The sequence below is a fragment of the Oncorhynchus tshawytscha genome, linkage group LG30 (genome assembly GCF_018296145.1).
Source record: "Oncorhynchus tshawytscha isolate Ot180627B linkage group LG30, Otsh_v2.0, whole genome shotgun sequence".
Taxonomy (NCBI): Eukaryota; Metazoa; Chordata; class Actinopteri; order Salmoniformes; family Salmonidae; genus Oncorhynchus; species Oncorhynchus tshawytscha.
The window spans coordinates 51,018,955-51,036,352 of record NC_056458.1 but is presented as its reverse complement, the minus strand read 5'-3'; the positions used below and the strand labels follow the sequence as shown (position 1 = coordinate 51,036,352).

General features: G+C 43.5%; 1 protein-coding gene across 1 annotated transcript in view; it reads left to right on the top strand.

Annotated features, from left to right (window-relative positions):
* LOC112238761 (cell adhesion molecule 2-like) overlaps window positions 1-17,398 on the top strand; it is a 499,544-nt gene that overhangs the window by 375,267 nt on the left and 106,879 nt on the right. The window contains exon 4 of the mRNA XM_042309731.1: window positions 12,559-12,696. Coding sequence (XP_042165665.1) covers window positions 12,559-12,696 — 138 coding nt within the window. The remainder of the gene's footprint in view (window positions 1-12,558; window positions 12,697-17,398) is intronic.

The following is a 17,398-nucleotide window of genomic DNA, read 5'->3' as shown; positions in this document are numbered from 1 at the left end:
CTTCCCCCTTATAGCAGTAATACTCAGTCAACCCACACACTTCCCCTTACAGCAGTAATACTGAGTCAACCCACACTTCCCCCTTACAGCAGTAATACTCAGTCAACCCACACTTCCCCTTAGAGCAGTAATACTCAGTCCACCCACACTTCCCCTTACAGCAGTAATACTCAGTCAACCCACACTTCCCCTTACAGCAGTAATACTCAGTCAACCCACACTTCCCCTTATAGCAGTAATTCTCAGTCAACCCACACTTCCCCCTTACAGCAGTAATACTCAGTCAACCCACACTTCCCCTTAGAGCAGTAATACTCAGTCCACCCACACTTCCCCTTACAGCAGTAATACTCAGTCAACCCACACTTCCCCTTACAGCAGTAATACTCAGTCAACCCACACTTCCCCTTATAGCAGTAATTCTCAGTCAACCCACACTTCCCCCTTACAGCAGTAATACTCAGTCAACCCACACTTCCCCTTATAGCAGTAATTCTCAGTCAACCCACACTTCCCCTTACAGCAGTAATACTCAGTCAACCCACACGTCCCCTTAAAGCAGTAATACTCAGTCAACCCACACGTTCCCTTACAGCATTAATACTCAGTCAACCCACACGTCCCCTTACAGCAGTAATACTCAGTCAACCCACACGTCCCCTTACAGCAGTAATACTCAGTCAACCCACACTTCCCCCTTACAGCAGTAATACTCCTACTCAGTCTAGTCAACTGTCGATTCTATTCAGCTCAAGGTCTACTTCATAGATGTTATGTTACCAGACTAAATTGATAGCTGTACAAAAAAACACATCTTTCAGAAAACACATTTTACCTTTCATGAATTCCAGTCGGTGAATGTTTCTGGAGCTTACCCATTGTGTTTTGATTAAACACGTTGATGTGAAGAACGGTGACGTCAGATCAGATGTACAACTTCTGATTCAGAGAGAAGATGTTGAGCTACTGACTACGTACCCCCTGATGTCCAGAATTACCATCAGCTACAGAGAAGCATCACATTTCCCCTGAGCAATGATTTACACACACACCTCATGTCTCAACAGCACACACTTCATGTCTCAACAACACACACCTCATGTCTCAACAACACACACCTCATGTCTCAACAACACACACCTCATGTCTCAACAACACACACCTCATGTCTCAACAGCACACACCTCATGTCTCAACACACACCACATGTCTCGACGACAGCAGTCAACTAGCTAGCCACAGCAGTCAACTAGCTAGCCACAGCAGTCAACTAGCTAGCCACAGCAGTCAACTAGCTAGCCACAGCAGTCAACTAGCTAGCCACAGCAGTCAACTAGCTAGCCACAGCAGTCAACTAGCTAGCCACAGCAGTCAACTAGCTAGCCACAGCAGTCAACTAGCTAGTCACACCAGTCAACTAGCTAGCCACAGCAGTCAACTAGCTAGTCACAGCAGTCAACTAGCTAGTCACAGCAGTCAACTATCTAGCCACAGCAGTCAACTTGCTAGCCACAGCAGTTAGCTATCTAGCCACAGCAGTCAACTATCTAGCCACAGCAGTCAACTAGCTAGCCACAGCAGTCAACTATCTAGCCACAGCAGTCAACTAGCTAGCCACAGCAGTTAGCTAGCTAGCCACAGCAGTCAACTATCTAGCCACAGCAGTTAGCTAGCTAGCCACAGCAGTTAGCTAACTAGCCACAGCAGTCAACTAGCTAGTTAGCCACAGCAGTCAACTAGCTAGCCACAGCAGTTAGCTAACTAGCCACAGCAGTCAACTAGCTAGCCATAGCAGTTAGCTAACTAGCCACAGCAGTCAACTAGCTAGTTAGCTGTTTAGCCTTTTAACACATACATTCATTTGTTTGTAAACAAATAACCCAGCCAGTTAGCTACAATGTGATCAGAGTAGCCAAGTCAAACCAACCAAATAAATCCGATTTGACCATTCAGACACCCAAGTGTGAAGGTGGTTTGAAATATATGTATCTATTTGCTTTTTTTGGCAGGAAAAAGAACAGATTCAAATCAGATATGCAAAAAAAATGGATTTGAGTCACTTCAAACTGCCAATGTAAGGCTTAAAGTACCCTCTCAAGAGGAACCAGAAACACAAGGCCAGAAACAATCAATCGACCAGCAGACCTGTCAATCAATCAGCTTCAGACTGACCTTGGAACACACACACACCGCACGGCGCGCACGCAAACATACATAAGAGCATCGCATGGACACACATTCACAGGACATAATAGATGCGACAATAAATTAGAGTTTGAACCATCAATGCTAAATGTTAAACTGAGTTCCCCCCCCCCTCGTAATTTCTCTATAAATATGCAAAATTTTGGAACAAGGGAATGAGAAATATATTCCCTAAATGTCAAGAGCTGTTCGGTAGTGTCCTTCTATGAACGATGGAAACAGTTAGCTTTTTCTCAAGACATTTAAGAAATTCCACAAAGTTGCTAACACTGACACGAATGGCAGAGAAAGATACATTACCTAATTGTATTGTATTTGTCACAAGCACCCAATACAACAATGCAATGCTTACTTACAAGCCCTTAAACAACAATGCCGTTTTAAGAAAAATATGTTTAAGTAAAAAACTTGATAAGTAAAAAATAAAAATAACAAATAACTAAAGAGCAACAGTAAAATAACAAGCGAGGCTATATACAGGGTATTACGGTACAGAGTGAATGTGGAGGCTATATACAGGGTATTACGGTACAGAGTCAATGTGGAGACTATATACAGGGTATTACGGTACAGAGTGAATGTGGAGGCTATTTACAGGGTATTACGGTACAGAGTCAATGTGGAGGCTATAATCAGGGAGTACCAGTACAGAGTCAATGTGGAGACTATATACAGGGTATTACGGTACAGAGTCAATGTGGAGGCTATATACAGGGTATTACGGTACAGAGTGAATGTGGAGGCTGTATACATGGTATTACGCTACAGAGTCAATGTGGAGGCTATATACAGGGGGTACCGGTACAGAGTCAATGTGGAGACTATATACAGGGTGTTACGGTACAGAGTCAATGTGGAGGCTATATACAAGGGGCACCGGTACAGAGTCAATGTGGAGGCTATATACAGGGGGTACCGGTACAGAGTCAATGTGGAGGCTATATACAGGGGGTAGCGGTACAGAGTCAATGTGGAGGCTATATACAAGGGACACCGGTACAGAGTCAATGTGGAGGCTATATACAGGGGGTACCCGGTATAGAGTCAATTTGCGGGGGCACCGGTTAGTCGAGGTGAATGAGGTAATACATGTAGGTAGAGGTAAAGTGACTATGCATAGATAATAAACAGCAAGTAGCAGCAGTGTAAAAGAGGGGGGGGCAATGCAAATAGTCTGGGTAGCCCCATGATTAGCTGTTCAGGAGTCTTATGGCTCGGGGGTAAAAGCTGTTGAGAAGCCTTTTTTGCGCTCCGGTACCGCTTGCTGTGCTGTAGCAGAGAGAACAGTCTATGACTAGGGTGGCTGAAGTCTTTGTCAATATTTAGGGCCTTCCTCTGACACCGCCTGGTATAGAGGTCCTGGATGGCAGGCAGCTTTGCCCAAGTGATGTACTGGGCCGTTCACACTACCTTCTGTAGTGCCTTGCGGTCGGAGGCTGAGCAGTTGCCGTACCAGGCAGTTATGCAACCCGTCAGGATGCTCTCGATGGTGCAGCTGTCAAACGTTTTGAGGATCTGAGGACCCATGCCAAATATTTTTAGTCTCCTGAGGGGGAATAGGTTTTGTCGTTCCCTCTTCACGACTGTCTTGGTGTGTTTGGACCATGATAGTTTTTTGGTGATGTGGACACCAAGGAACTTGAAGCTCTCAACCTGCTCCACTACAGACCCGTCGATGAGAATGGGGGCGTGCTCGGTCCTCCTTTTCCTGTAGTCTACAATCATCTCCTTTGTCTTGATCATGTTGAAGGAGAGGTTGTTGTCCTGGCACCACACGGTCAGGTCTCTGACCTCCTCCCTATAGGCTGTCTCATTGTTGAGGGAGAGGTTGTTGTCCTGGCACCACACGGTCAGGTCTCTGACCTCCTCCCTATAGGCTGTCTCATCGTTGAGGGAGAGGTTGTTGTCCTGGCACCACCTCCAGGTCTCTGACCTCCTCCCTATAGGCTGTCTCATCGTTGAGGGAGAGGTTGTTGTCCTGGCAACACCTCCAGGTCTCTGACCTCCTCCCTATAGGCTGTCTCATCGTTGAGGGAGAGGTTGTTGTCCTGGCACCACCTCCAGGTCTCTGACCTCCTCCCTATAGGCTGTCTCATCGTTGAGGGAGAGGTTGTTGTCCTGGCACCACCTCCAGGTCTCTGACCTCCTCCCTATAGGCTGTCTCATCATTGAGGGAGAGGTTGTTGTCCTGGCACCACCTCCAGGTCTCTGACCTCCTCCCTATAGGCTGTCTCATCATTGAGGGAGAGGTTGTTGTCCTGGCAACACCTCCAGGTCTCTGACCTCCTCCCTATATGCTGTCTCATCGTTGAGGGAGAGGTTGTTGTCCTGGCAACACCTCCAGGTCTCTGACCTCCTCCCTATAGGCTGTCTCATCGTTGTTGTTGTTTTTTTTGTTGTTGTTTTTTAATCGTTGTTGGTGATCAGGCCTACCACTGTTGTGTCGTCGATTAAGGCCCTTTTAAGATGTTGATTTAATTAACTTAAAAAATTATCTGCTATTTTTTACATTTAAAAAAAGGAAGGAAAGCTAATTAATTACAAGACGGACAGAATTTGTATAACAGATCGTAGTCTCATTTAAAGTGAGAATGCAGCGGCTCTTGTTGGAAATCTGTACTGTGTTCTGAGCTGTGACGTATCCAAACTGTACAAACTCCAGCAGCTTGCTAGCTAACACCAGTCAGATGAGCGTTAGCTACCAGCTAACACTTTTAAGATGAGATTTAATTAAGCTAACACCATCAGATGATTTTTACATTTAAACCACTCAGATGAGCGAAAGCTAACACCATTACAGAGACGGACAGAACACCATCAGATGAGCGTTAGCTCATTAACACCAGTCAGATGAGCGGCTCTTCAGATTTGCTAGCTAACACCATCAGATGAGCTGTGTTCACCAGTCAGATGAGCGTTAGCTAGCTAACAAACTCAGTCATCTTGTAGCTAACACCAGTCAGATGAGCGTTAGCTAGCTAACACCACTCAGATGAGCGTTAGCTAGCTAACACCACTCAGATGAGCGTTAGCTAGCTAACACCAGTCAGATGAGCGTTAGCTAGCTAACACCAGTCAGATGAGCGTTAGCTAGCTAACACCACTCAGATGAGCGTTAGCTAGCTAACACCACTCAGATGAGCGTTAGCTAGCTAACACCACTCAGATGAGCGTTAGCTAGCTAACACCACTCAGATGAGCGTTAGCTAGCTAACACCACTCAGATGAGCGTTAGCTAGCTAACACCAGTCAGATGAGCGTTAGCTAGCTAACACCAGTCAGATGAGCATTAGGTAGCTAACACCACTCAGATGAGCATTAGCTAACACCACTCAGATCAGTGTTAGCTCGCTAACAACAGGCAAAGAAAGCAAGCTATATTTTTAACACAGATGACTGTGGAACTAGCTACGCCACAGTGGAACCACAGTGGAACTAGCCACGCCACAGTGGAACTAGCTACGCCACAGTGGAACTAGCCACGCCACTGTGGAACTAGCCACTCCATAGTGGAGATAGCTTGGTAAGACAACACAAACACTGCCAGCTACCTACATCTCCTCGACCAAGATCAGCCACCACACAACAACAGACTGTTGCTGAGAGAACAAATTGCCTTGCTAAGAAACAACACGCTGTGCAATGCAGTGCTCACTAGATCAATGCAGCTAGGAGTCTGTTGAGGGGACATGGCTCATAACAATGGAACGGAGTATTGGATACCATTCCATTTATTTCTCTCCAGTCAATACCACAAGCATGCCTTCCCCCAATTAAGATGCCACCAACTTCCTGTGCAATACACCCCAAAACAATTTCAGAACATAGTTGAAGTGCAACTGGCAGCGTTTTAGCAACATGAAATCGTATAAATATCTGTTCATATACTCCCCCAGGAAGAATATGATGCCTTTTTTTTTTTTACATTTTCTGACAAGCAGGCACTTAGATATGGTCATTTTCACATTTTCATACTTTGATAGGGTGTTTGGGGATAACGTAGAGTAACGTCAGATATTTGTGAAAATTCAATAACAATATAGAGTGGAAAAGTGGCCATGCATTTGGACAATTACTAGACACTGCAGTAAATTAAACCCTGTGTGTCAATTTTATCCAGGACCAGACTATTATTCTGACAGCAGCCCAAATGTTGATGTCACTTCCGTATGTTAATTAGGAAACCTTCAAAATAAAAGCCCACATTGCAATGTGGATAACTCATTCAAAAGATATGGAACTTTAATAATCAACGGGCTTTTCTTTTTGTGACAAGAGTAATTTATAAATCCAAATATGGAACCAATAAAAAAAAATGTTATACCAAAGAAAATATAATGTTGACATTATTGGTATATTGAGAATATTGGGCTGTAGAGAAAACTTGTCTACCTGTCTCAGCTAAAATGGGAAACACTCAGTGTCACGCCCTGGTCTTAGTATTTTGTGTTTTCTTATTTATTTGGCTAGGCCAGGGTGTGACACGGGTTTATTTTGTGTTGTGTTTATGTATGGGGGGTTTTCGTAGGTTTTGGGATTATGGCTTAGTGGGGTGTTCTAGCAAAGTCTATGGTTGCCTGAGGCGGTTCTCAATCAGAGGCAGGTGATTCTCGTTGTCTCTGATTGGGAACCATATTTAGGCAGCCATATTCTTTGAGTGTTTCGTGGGTGATTGTTCCTGTCTCTGTGTTTATTGTCACAAGATAGACTGTATCAGTTTTCACGGTCTGTTTCTGTATTGTCGTGTTTATTCGTTCATTAAACATGTATCTAACTTACCACGCTGCATTTTGGTCCGACTCTCTTTCGACGGAAGAAAACCGTAACACTCAGTAGGTTCTCTAATGGAATGGGGCTGTGTCACACATACCCAGCAGCACTTCGGTCTTCACCCATAGCGCCCAGTGCAACATACTGTAATATACTGAACAAAAATGTAAACCCAACATGTAAAGTGTTGGTCCCATGTTTCATGGGCTGAAATAAAATATCCCAGAAATGTTCCATATGTAGAAAAAACATTTCTCTCAAATTTTGTGCACACATTTTCTTACATCCCTGTTAGTAAGCATTTCTCCTTTGCCAAAATAATGCATCCACCTGACAGGTGTGGCATATCAAGAATCGGAATAAACAGCACGATCATTGCACAGGTGCACCTTGTGCTGAGTTCAATAAATGGCCACTAAAATGTGTGGTTTTGTCACAACACAACACAGATGTCTCAAGTTTTGAAGGAGCGTGCAGTTGGCATGCTGACTGCAGGAATGTCCACCAGAGCTGTTGTCAGAGAATTGAATGTTCATTTCTCTATCATAGGCCACATCCCAATGTCGTTTTAGAGAATTTGGCAGTACGTCCTAACAGCCTCACAACCGCAGACCACATGTAAGTACGCCAGCCCATCCGGATTCTTCACCTGCAGGATCGTCTGAGACCAGCCACCTGGACAGTTGATGGAACTGAGGAGTATTTCTGGTTGAAATAAAGCCCTTTTGTGTGGAAAAAACTCACTCTGAATATTCAATTGGTAGTAACAGTCTTCACTGCAGCTTCCCATACAGGACTCGGGAGAGACGAAGGTCGAGAGTCATGCTTTCTCCAAAACAAGACCCTGCCAAGCCGCACTGCTTCTACTGCTCGCTTAACCCAGAAGCCAGCCACATCAATGTGTTGGAGGAAAAACCATACAACTGGCGACCATGTCAGCATGCATCCACCCAGAACGCCACAGGAGTCGCTAGATGGGACAAGGAAATGGCCCAGCGATGTCTGGGTTACGGGAGGCCAGCCAAAACCCCTCCCTAACCCGAACGACGCTGGGCCATTTGTGCGCCACCTCACGGGTCTCTCGGTCACGGCCGCTTGCGACCCGGGTCTGTAGTGACACCCCAAGCAGCCACTCCCTTATAACTTTAACTGAATATTGTAATAAGACTTTGATTAACACTGGTGGTTAATTTGGGGGTAACTTTTGTTTCTTCTTACTCCAAACACAGATAGAACACATGGAAATAGATTTCCATAGGCATTAATTATGCAAACATTTATTTTATTTTTTGTGGCACGGCATCAGTGAGATTCAAACCTATAATCTTCTATTCTCTATCCATAGAATGAGTCCACTGAGTCCAGAGTCATGCCTGCTGATAGAATGATGGAGAACAGTAGCTCAACATCAGAGTCATGCCTGCTGATAGAATGATGGAGAACAGTAGCTCCACATCAGCCATAGTGCTATCTGCTGATAGAAATGGAGAACAGTAGCTCCACATCAGTCAGAGTGCTATCTGCTGATAGAATGATGGAGAAGAGTAGCTCCACATCAGAGTGCTGCCTGCTGATAGAATGATGGGGTACAGTAGCTCCACATCAGAGTGTTGTCTGCTGATAGAATGATGGAGAACAGTAGCTCCACATCAGAGTGCTGTCTGCTGATAGAATGATGGAGAACAGTAGCTCCACATCAGCCAGAGTCTATCTGCTGATAGAAATGGAGAACAGTAGCTCCACATCATCAGAGTGCTGTCTGCTGATAGAATGATGGAGAACAGTAGCTCCATCAGTCAGAGTGCTATCTGCTGATAGAATGATGGAGAACAGTAGCTCCACATCAGAGTGCTATCTGCTGATAGAAAATGGAGAACAGTAGCTCCACATCAGTCAGAGTGCTGTCTGCTGATAGAATGATGGAGAAGAGTAGCTCCACATCAGAGTGCTGCCTGCTGATAGAATGATGGGGTACAGTAGCTCCACATCAGTCAGAGTGCTATCTGCTGATAGAATGATGGAGAACAGTAGCTCCACATCAGAGTGCTGCCTGCTGATAGAATGATGGAGAACAGTAGCTCCACATCAGAGTGCTGCCTGCTGATAGAATGATGGAGAACAGTAGCTCCACATCAGAGTGCTGCCTGCTGATAGAATGATGGAGAACAGTAGCTCCACATCAGTCAGAGTGCTGTCTGCTGATAGAATGATGGAGAACAGTAGCTCCACATCAGTCAGAGTGCTGTCTGCTGATAGAATGATGGAGAACAGTAGCTCCACATCAGAGCTGTCTGCTGATAGAATGATGGATAATCAAGTCAAATCAAATCAAATCAAATTTATTCATATGCTGCCTGCTATCTCAAAGTGCTGTACAGAAACCCAGCCTAAAACCCCAAACAGCAAGCAATGCAGGTGTAGAAGCACGGTGGCTAGGAAAAACTCCCTAGAAAGGCCAAAACCTAGGAAGAAATGGAGGAACCAGGCTATGTGGGGTGGCAGTCCTCATCAGTCTGTCTGCTTATAACAGAATGATGGCCAAGATGTTCAAATGTTCATAAATGACCAGCATGGTCGTATAATAATAAGGCAGAACAGTTGAAACTGCTGCTATCTTTCTGCCTTTTGGATGAGTTATGTGTACAGCTGTTGCTGCTATCTTTCTGCCCATTGGATGAGTTATGTGTACAGCTGTTGCTGCTATCTTGATTTCCTTGCATTTTTTCTCCTCTCTGTGCTCAGACTGTCTGTTCCACCACCCTCTTCTCTGAGTAGAGCAGGCAGGCCCATTTCCCTAACGACTCCAGACTCCACACAGATACAGGGTGTTGACATGATGGAGAGCCAGTAGGTCCTACATCAGACTCAGAGCCAGTACTGTCTTCCTTCAGACTCCAGAATGACAGATAAGGGTGTTGAAATGCTGCTCAAGCCAACTGTATTTCCTTCAGACCCAGACTCCACACAGACACAGGGTGTTGACATGCTGCTCAGAGCCAGTACTGTTCTTCCTTCAGACCCAGACCACAAAAGGGTGTTGACAAACTGCAGAGCCAGTAGTAGTGAGGTCTGCAGAACGCATCACCGGGGGCAAACTACCTGCCCTCCAGGACAAACCACCCGATGAGGAAGGCCATAAAGATCATCAAGGACATCAAACCTAGAGCCACTGCCTGTTCACCCCGCTGTCACCAGGCTACAGGTGCATGGGGTGGCCTGGGACCGAGAGACTGAAAAACAGCTTCTATCTCAAGGCCATCAGACTGTTAAACAGCCACCACTAACATTGAGTGGCTACTAACAGTCAATGACATGGCCACTCCAGCCATTTAATCATGGGAATTGATGGGAAATTATGTAAATAGATCACAGCCACTTTAAACAATGCTACCTTATATAATGTTACTTACCCTACATTGTTCAACAGTATGCAAACTGATACTGTACTCTTTCTGCCATTTTGTAATGATGTATCACTAGCCACTTTAACTAGCTTGTTTACATACTTATCTTTCTGCCCATTGGATGAGTTCATCTACTGTATCAGCCTATGCTGCTCTGTACCATCACTCATTCATTTCCTTGTACATATTTTTTCCCTACACTGTGTATAAGACAGTAGTTTTTTTTTTGGAATTGTTAGTTAGATTACTTGCTCTTATTACTGCATTGCAGGAACTAGAAGCACAAGCATTTCCCTACACTCGCATTAACATCTGCTAACAGATGTGACAAATAAAATTTGATTTGATTTGATTTGATTCCATTTGCTGCCAGAGCCAGTACTGTTCTTCCTTCAGACTCCAGACTCCACAGACACAGGGTGTTGACATGCTGTCCAGAACCAGAGCTCTTCCTTCAGACTCCACACAGACACAGGGTGTTGACATGCTGCTCCAGAGCCAGTACTGTTCTTCCTTCAGACTCCAGACTCCACACAGACACAGGGTGTTGACATGCTGCTCCAGAGCCAGTACTGTTCTTCCTTCAGACTCCAGACTCCAGAGCCAGAGCTGTTCTTCCTTCAGACTCCAGACTCCACACAGACACAGGGTGTTGACATGCTGCTCCAGAGCCAGTACTGTTCTTCCTTCAGACTCAGACTCCACACAGACACAGGGTGTTGACATGCTGCTCCAGAGCCAGTACTGTTCTTCCTTCAGACTCCAGACACAGACACAGGGTGTTGACATGCTGCTCCAGAGCCAGTACTGTTCTTCCTTCAGACTCCAGACTCCACACAGACACAGGGTGTTGACATGCTGCTCCAGAGCCAGTGCTGTTCTTCCTTCAGACTCCACACAGACACAGGGTGTTGACATGCTGCTCCAGAGCCAGTACTGTTCTTCCTTCAGACTCCAGACTCCAGAGCCAGAGCTGTTCTTCCTTCAGACTCCAGACTCCACACAGACACAGGGTGTTGACATGCTGCTCCAGACCCAACACTGTTCTTCCTTCAGACATGCATGCGTCAAAACTTTGTTCATTTGCACAATATCTAATAACCCTGCGGTATCGGACACAGACAGACTAGAAGTAATTTTGGACGGAAATTTGTCATTGATCAATACATTTACATTTCTCTAGCAGTAGTCAAGCTGCTGATGTCGAAAAGCCTTGTTAGTGCAATGGTCAAATTAGCTTTTGAATTTCCTGTCTTTTATAGGCTTCAGACAAAAGCTAATATTTCACTTAAAATGTAGTTTTTTGGTATTAAATAATAAACAAACTTCTACAGAAGCCTCAGACACACACACCCTTGAGGGATGTTTGGGTTGCATAGTCATAATTACTCAGTCAAAGTTTAGCCGTCGACATATGAGTGTTAATCTTTCTCTTCTACCCTTTAAAGCTCTATCCATCCTCTTCCTCTTCCTGTCTGTTCAGAAGACGGATCACAAACACACACACCCTTTACACTGTCCGCCCTCGTCTGTTCAGATGATGGATCACACAGACACACACCCTTCACACTGTCTACCCTGGACTTTTCAGATGATGGTTCCAGGTTAATCTCAGTGTTTTTCCTGTCCTCCTCCCCGACACACTCTGAGCTGAGCTACATCATATTCATGCAGAACTAGGCCAGGTTTATGGTAAAACCTCTGCCATACAGAGGCTCCCGCTCGGCCCAATCAAAACCCTTTTCTGTCGAGTCACTGCCCGTCTTCTGAAAACATCTTCTGAAAACATCTTCTGAAAAAAACATCTGAAAAAAACATCTGAAGAAAACATTCTGAAGAAAACATCTCCTGAAAACATCTTCTGAAAACATCTGAAGAAAACATTTGAAGAAAACTTCTGAAACCCTACTTGTTCAAAGAGTATCAACCCCCCCACCTGTACTGACTATGACTGGTCCACCTAGCTATCTGAAGCTGAATGTACTGACTATGATTGGTCCACCTAGCTATCTGAAGATGAATGTACTGACTATGATTGATCCACCTAGCTATCTGAAGATGAATGTACTTACTATTACTGGTCCACCTAGCTATCTGAAGATGATTGCACTAATGCACAGACTTCAAGCCTGTGTATTGTATCACGTTTTAACCTGTGTAATTCCCCCCGGTCCTGTAGGAGTGCCAGAGAAGCCAGAGATAGACGGTTTGACCAAGCCTGCCCTGGAGGGAGATGAGATCACTCTGACCTGTATGACCCACGGCTCCAAGCCTGCTGCCAACCTCCGCTGGTTCAGGAATGAGAAGGAGATCAAAGGTCAGGACACAGACATCTACTACTGTTACTACCCTTCAAAGGTCAGTAGGTCAGAGGTTAGAGGTCAGGGGTTAGAGTATTTATGACCACACGGCTCCAAGCCGCCTGCTGCCGACCTCCGCTGGTTCAGGATACAGAGATCAAAAAGTCAGGACACTGTTCTAATATTCTTCTTCATCCTCTTCCTCCACCTTCTCTTCATCTACTTCCTCCTCCTCCTCCTTGTCTTCCTCCTTCTCATCCTTCTTCTCCTCATCTTCTTCATCCTCTTCCTCCTCATCCTCCTACTTCTATTCAACTCTTGTCTTTGCTGTAGGCTACGTGATTCTGATGGCTCAGACATAGTTGGAGCATCTGCAAGAGAAACTTGAAATCTTTGATTCTGTGAATCCCGCAGGTCCACGTATCTTTTCGCCTTGACTGTCTGTATCTGGTTATGCAATTGTTTCAAAGCTGGTCTGTGAGGTGGATTAATTGATAGATTCACAAGAATAGCAGAGCAAAATCTTGCATTTGTTAGTCTGTTTGAATTGCTACCTCACATCTTTCTGCTTCCCTCAACTTCTCTCCTTCTCCAAGTGGTTATTATTGGGTTAATTGAGGGAGAGAGGGAGAATGGTTAACTTCTTGGTGACTGGGGGGCAGTATTGAGTAGCTTGGATGAATAAGGTGCCCAGAGTAAACGGCCTGCTCCTCAGTCCCAGATGCTAATATATGCACATTATTTGTATATTTGGATATAAAACACTCTGAAATTTCTAAAACTGTTTGAATGATGTCTGTGAGTATAACAGAACTCATATGGCAGGCGAAAACCTGAGAAAAAAATACAACTAGGAAATGGGAAATCTGAGGTTGGTCGTTTTTCAACTCAGCCCCTATTGAAGATACAGTGGGATATTGGTCATGTTGCACTTCCTAAGGCTTCCACTAGATGTCAACCGTGTTTTGAACGTTGTTTGAAGCTTCTATTGTGAAGGGGGGCCGAATGAGAGGGGAATGAGTCAGGTGTCTGGCAGAGAGCCACGGGCTTGTGACGCACGGTGATGTGAGAGCGACCTCGTGTTCCATTGCTTTTCTACAGACAAAGAAATTCTCCGGTTGGAACATTATTGAAGATTTATGATAAAAACATCCTAAAGATTGATCCTATACATCGTTTGACATGTTTCTAAGGACTGCAACGGAACGTTTTGGACTTTTCGTCCGACCTTTCCGCTGGACTTGCCCACGCCTCGTGAGTTTCGATTTTATTAAACGCGCTAACAAAAGAAGGTGTTTGGACATAAATTATGAACTTTATCGAACAAATCAAACATTTATTCTGGAACTGGGATTCCTGGGAGTGCATTCTGATGAAGATCCTCAAAGGTAAGTCAATATTTATAATGCTATTTCTGACTAATGTTGACTACACAATAAGGTGGATATCTTGTTGGCTGCTTTGGGCTCTGAGCGCCGTCTCAGATTATTGCATGGTTTGCTTTTTCTGTAAAGTCTTTTTAAATCTGACACAGCATTAAGGAGAAGTTTATTTAATGTTCCATGTACAAGTATAATAGTTGTATCTCTTATCAATGTTTATTATGTATATTTCTGTGAATTGATGTGGCTCTCTGCAAAATCACCGCATGTTTTGGGACTACTGAACATAACACGCCAATGTAAAATGAGATTTTTTTGGATATAAATATGCACTTTATCCAACAAAACATACATGTATTGTGTAACATGAAGTTCTATGAGTGTCATCTTATGAAGATCATCAAAGGTTAGTGATTAATTTTATCTCTATTTCTGCTTTTTGTGACTCCTCTCTTTGGCTGGAAAAATGGCTAATGTTTTTCTGTGACTTAGTGGTGACCTAACATAATTGTTTGTGGTGCTTTCGCTGTAAAGCCTTTTTGAAATCAGACACTGTGGCTGGATTAATAAATCCTCTTAAAGCTAGGGGGCAGAATTTTCACTTTTGGATAAATAGCGTGCCCAATTTCAACTTCCTGCTACTCATGCCAAGAATATAAGATAGAAGAATATAAGAATATAAGATATGCATATTATTCATATATTTGGATAGAAAACACTCTGAAGTTTCTAAAACTGTTTGAATCATGTCTGTGAGTATAACAGAACTTATGTAGCAGGCAAAACCCTGAGAACTAACTGTTCAGATTTTTCCCCCCTCTCTGTTCCCTATATTGTCTTTGCCATTGGATATTTAATAGGAACCTATTTTCAGTTCCTACCGCTTCCACACGATGTCGCCAGTCTTTGGAATATGGTTGAGGTTATTTATTATTTATTATTATTCCTTTGTGCTATGAAGAAGTAGGCCAACTCGGAACTGGGGACACTTTTGTGAGTTGCGCAAGACGTGAAAATCAGTGCTGGTTTCTTTTTTCTCCTGTATTGTATACAGATTGCCCCGTCTACAATTGGATCGATTATTAACGTTTAAAAATACCTAACGCTGTATTAGAAAAGTAGTTTGAAATATTTTGGCAAAGTTTATAGGCAACTTTTGAAATATTTTTTAGTGACGTTTTTTGTAAGCTGTTTTTTTTTGGATCAAACGCGCTTTATAAATGGACATTTTCGATATGTATGGATGGAATTAATCGAACAAAATGACCAATTGTGATGTTTATGGGACATATTGGAGTGCCAACAAAAGAAGCTCGTCAAAGGAAATGCATTTTTTATATTTTATTTCTGCGTTTTGTGTTGCGTCTGCTATGCTAGCTCCTTTGTTTACTGCTGGAGTAGATGGTGCAGGATATCAGATAATAGCTTCTTATGCTTTCGCCGAAAAGCATTTTTAATGGGGGGATAGGTAACCTAGTGGTTAGAGTGTAGAGGAGATAGGTAGCCTAGTGGTTAGAGTGTAGAGGGGATAGGTAGCCTAGTGGTTAGAGTGTAGAGTGGATTGGTAGCCTAGTGGTTCGAGTGTAGAGGGGATAGGTAGCCTAGTGGTTAGAGTGTAGAGGGGATAGGTAGCCTAGTGGTTAGAGTGTAGAGGAGATAGGTAACCTAGTGGTTAGAGTGTAGAGGGGATAGGTAGCCTAGTGGTTAGAGAGTGGAGGCGGCAGATAGCCTTGTGGTTAGAGTGTAGGGGCGGCAGGGTAGACTAGTGGTTAGAGTGTAGGGAGGATAGGTAGCCTAGAGGTTAGAGTGTAGGGGCGGCAGGTAACCTAGTGGTTAGAGTGTAGGGGGGCAGGTAACCTAGTGGTTAGAGTGTAGGGGGGGCAGGTAGCCTAGTGGTTAGAGTGTAGGGGCGACAAATCTGTGGTTCTGCCCCTGAACAGGCAGTTAACCCACTGTTCCTAGGCCGTCATTGAAAATAAGAATTTGTTCTTAACTGACTTGCCTAATTAAATAAAGATAAAATAAAAAAAAATTTTAAAAGATGTTGTGCCCAATATAAATGAATGGTGACTAATATATTATTTCACTTTTATATTAAATAAGAATAGAGTATGTTTCTAAACACTGATACATGAATATGGATGACACCATGATTACAAATAATCCTGAATAAATTGTGAATAATGATGAGTGAGAAAGTTAGAGACATAAACATCATAAATATCATAATCTCCCCTGTTATTGTAATTGTATAACTGCTTTACTGAACAAAAATATAAACGCAACATGTAAAATGGTTGTCCCATGTTTCATGAACTGAAATAAAATATCCCAGAAAGCTCAAAAAGCTTAATTCTCTTAAATACAAATGTATTTACATCCCGGTTGGTGAGCATTTCTTCTCAAGATAATCCACCTGACAGGTGTAAGAAAGAAGCTGATTAAAAAGCATGATCATTACACAGCTGCACCTTGTGAGAGAAAATTATTTAAAAAACATTTATTATAATAAAACTTTGACATGTACGAACTTTACAGATACTATTTGGAATTTTAGTCTGCCTCTTCGTGACCGCTCGAGCCTGTGGATTACTAAACAAAACGCGCCAACCAAATGGAGGTATTTTGGATATAAAAATAATCTTTATGGAACAAAAGGAACATTTGTTGTGCAACTGGGAGTCTCGTCAGTGCAAACATCTGAAGATCATCAAAGGTAAGCGATTCATTTTATTGCTTTTCTGACTTTGCTAACCAATCTACTTTGCTGCTATCTGTTTGTAATGTTTTGTCTGCTGAGAGAGATGTTCTTACATAAACGCTTGGAAAGCTTTCGCTGTGAAGCTTCTTTTTTTTATCTGACACACCAGGTGGATTAACAACAAGCTAAACTGTGTTTTGCTATATTGCACTTGTAATTTCCTGAAAAATAAATAGTTTTAGTAATATAATTTGAATTTGGCACTCTGCAATTCAGCAGATGTTGACGAAAATGATCCCGCTAACGGGATGGGTGCTCCAAGAAGTGAACAATCCTCCAAACGAGCTTCAATGCCATGCAACTCTACTTACGTGACCTCCAACTGCTCTTAAATGCAAGTAAAACTAAATGCTTGCTCTTCAACCGATCGCTGCCCGCACCTGCCCGCCCGTCTAGCATCACTACTCTGGACGGTTCTGACTTAGAATATGTGGACAACTACAAATACCTAGATGTCTGGTTAGACTGTAAACTCTCCTTCCAGGCTCACCTTAAGCATCTCCAATCCAAAATTAAATCTAGAATCAGCTTCCTATTTTGCAACAAAGCATCCTTCACTCATGCTGTTAAACATAC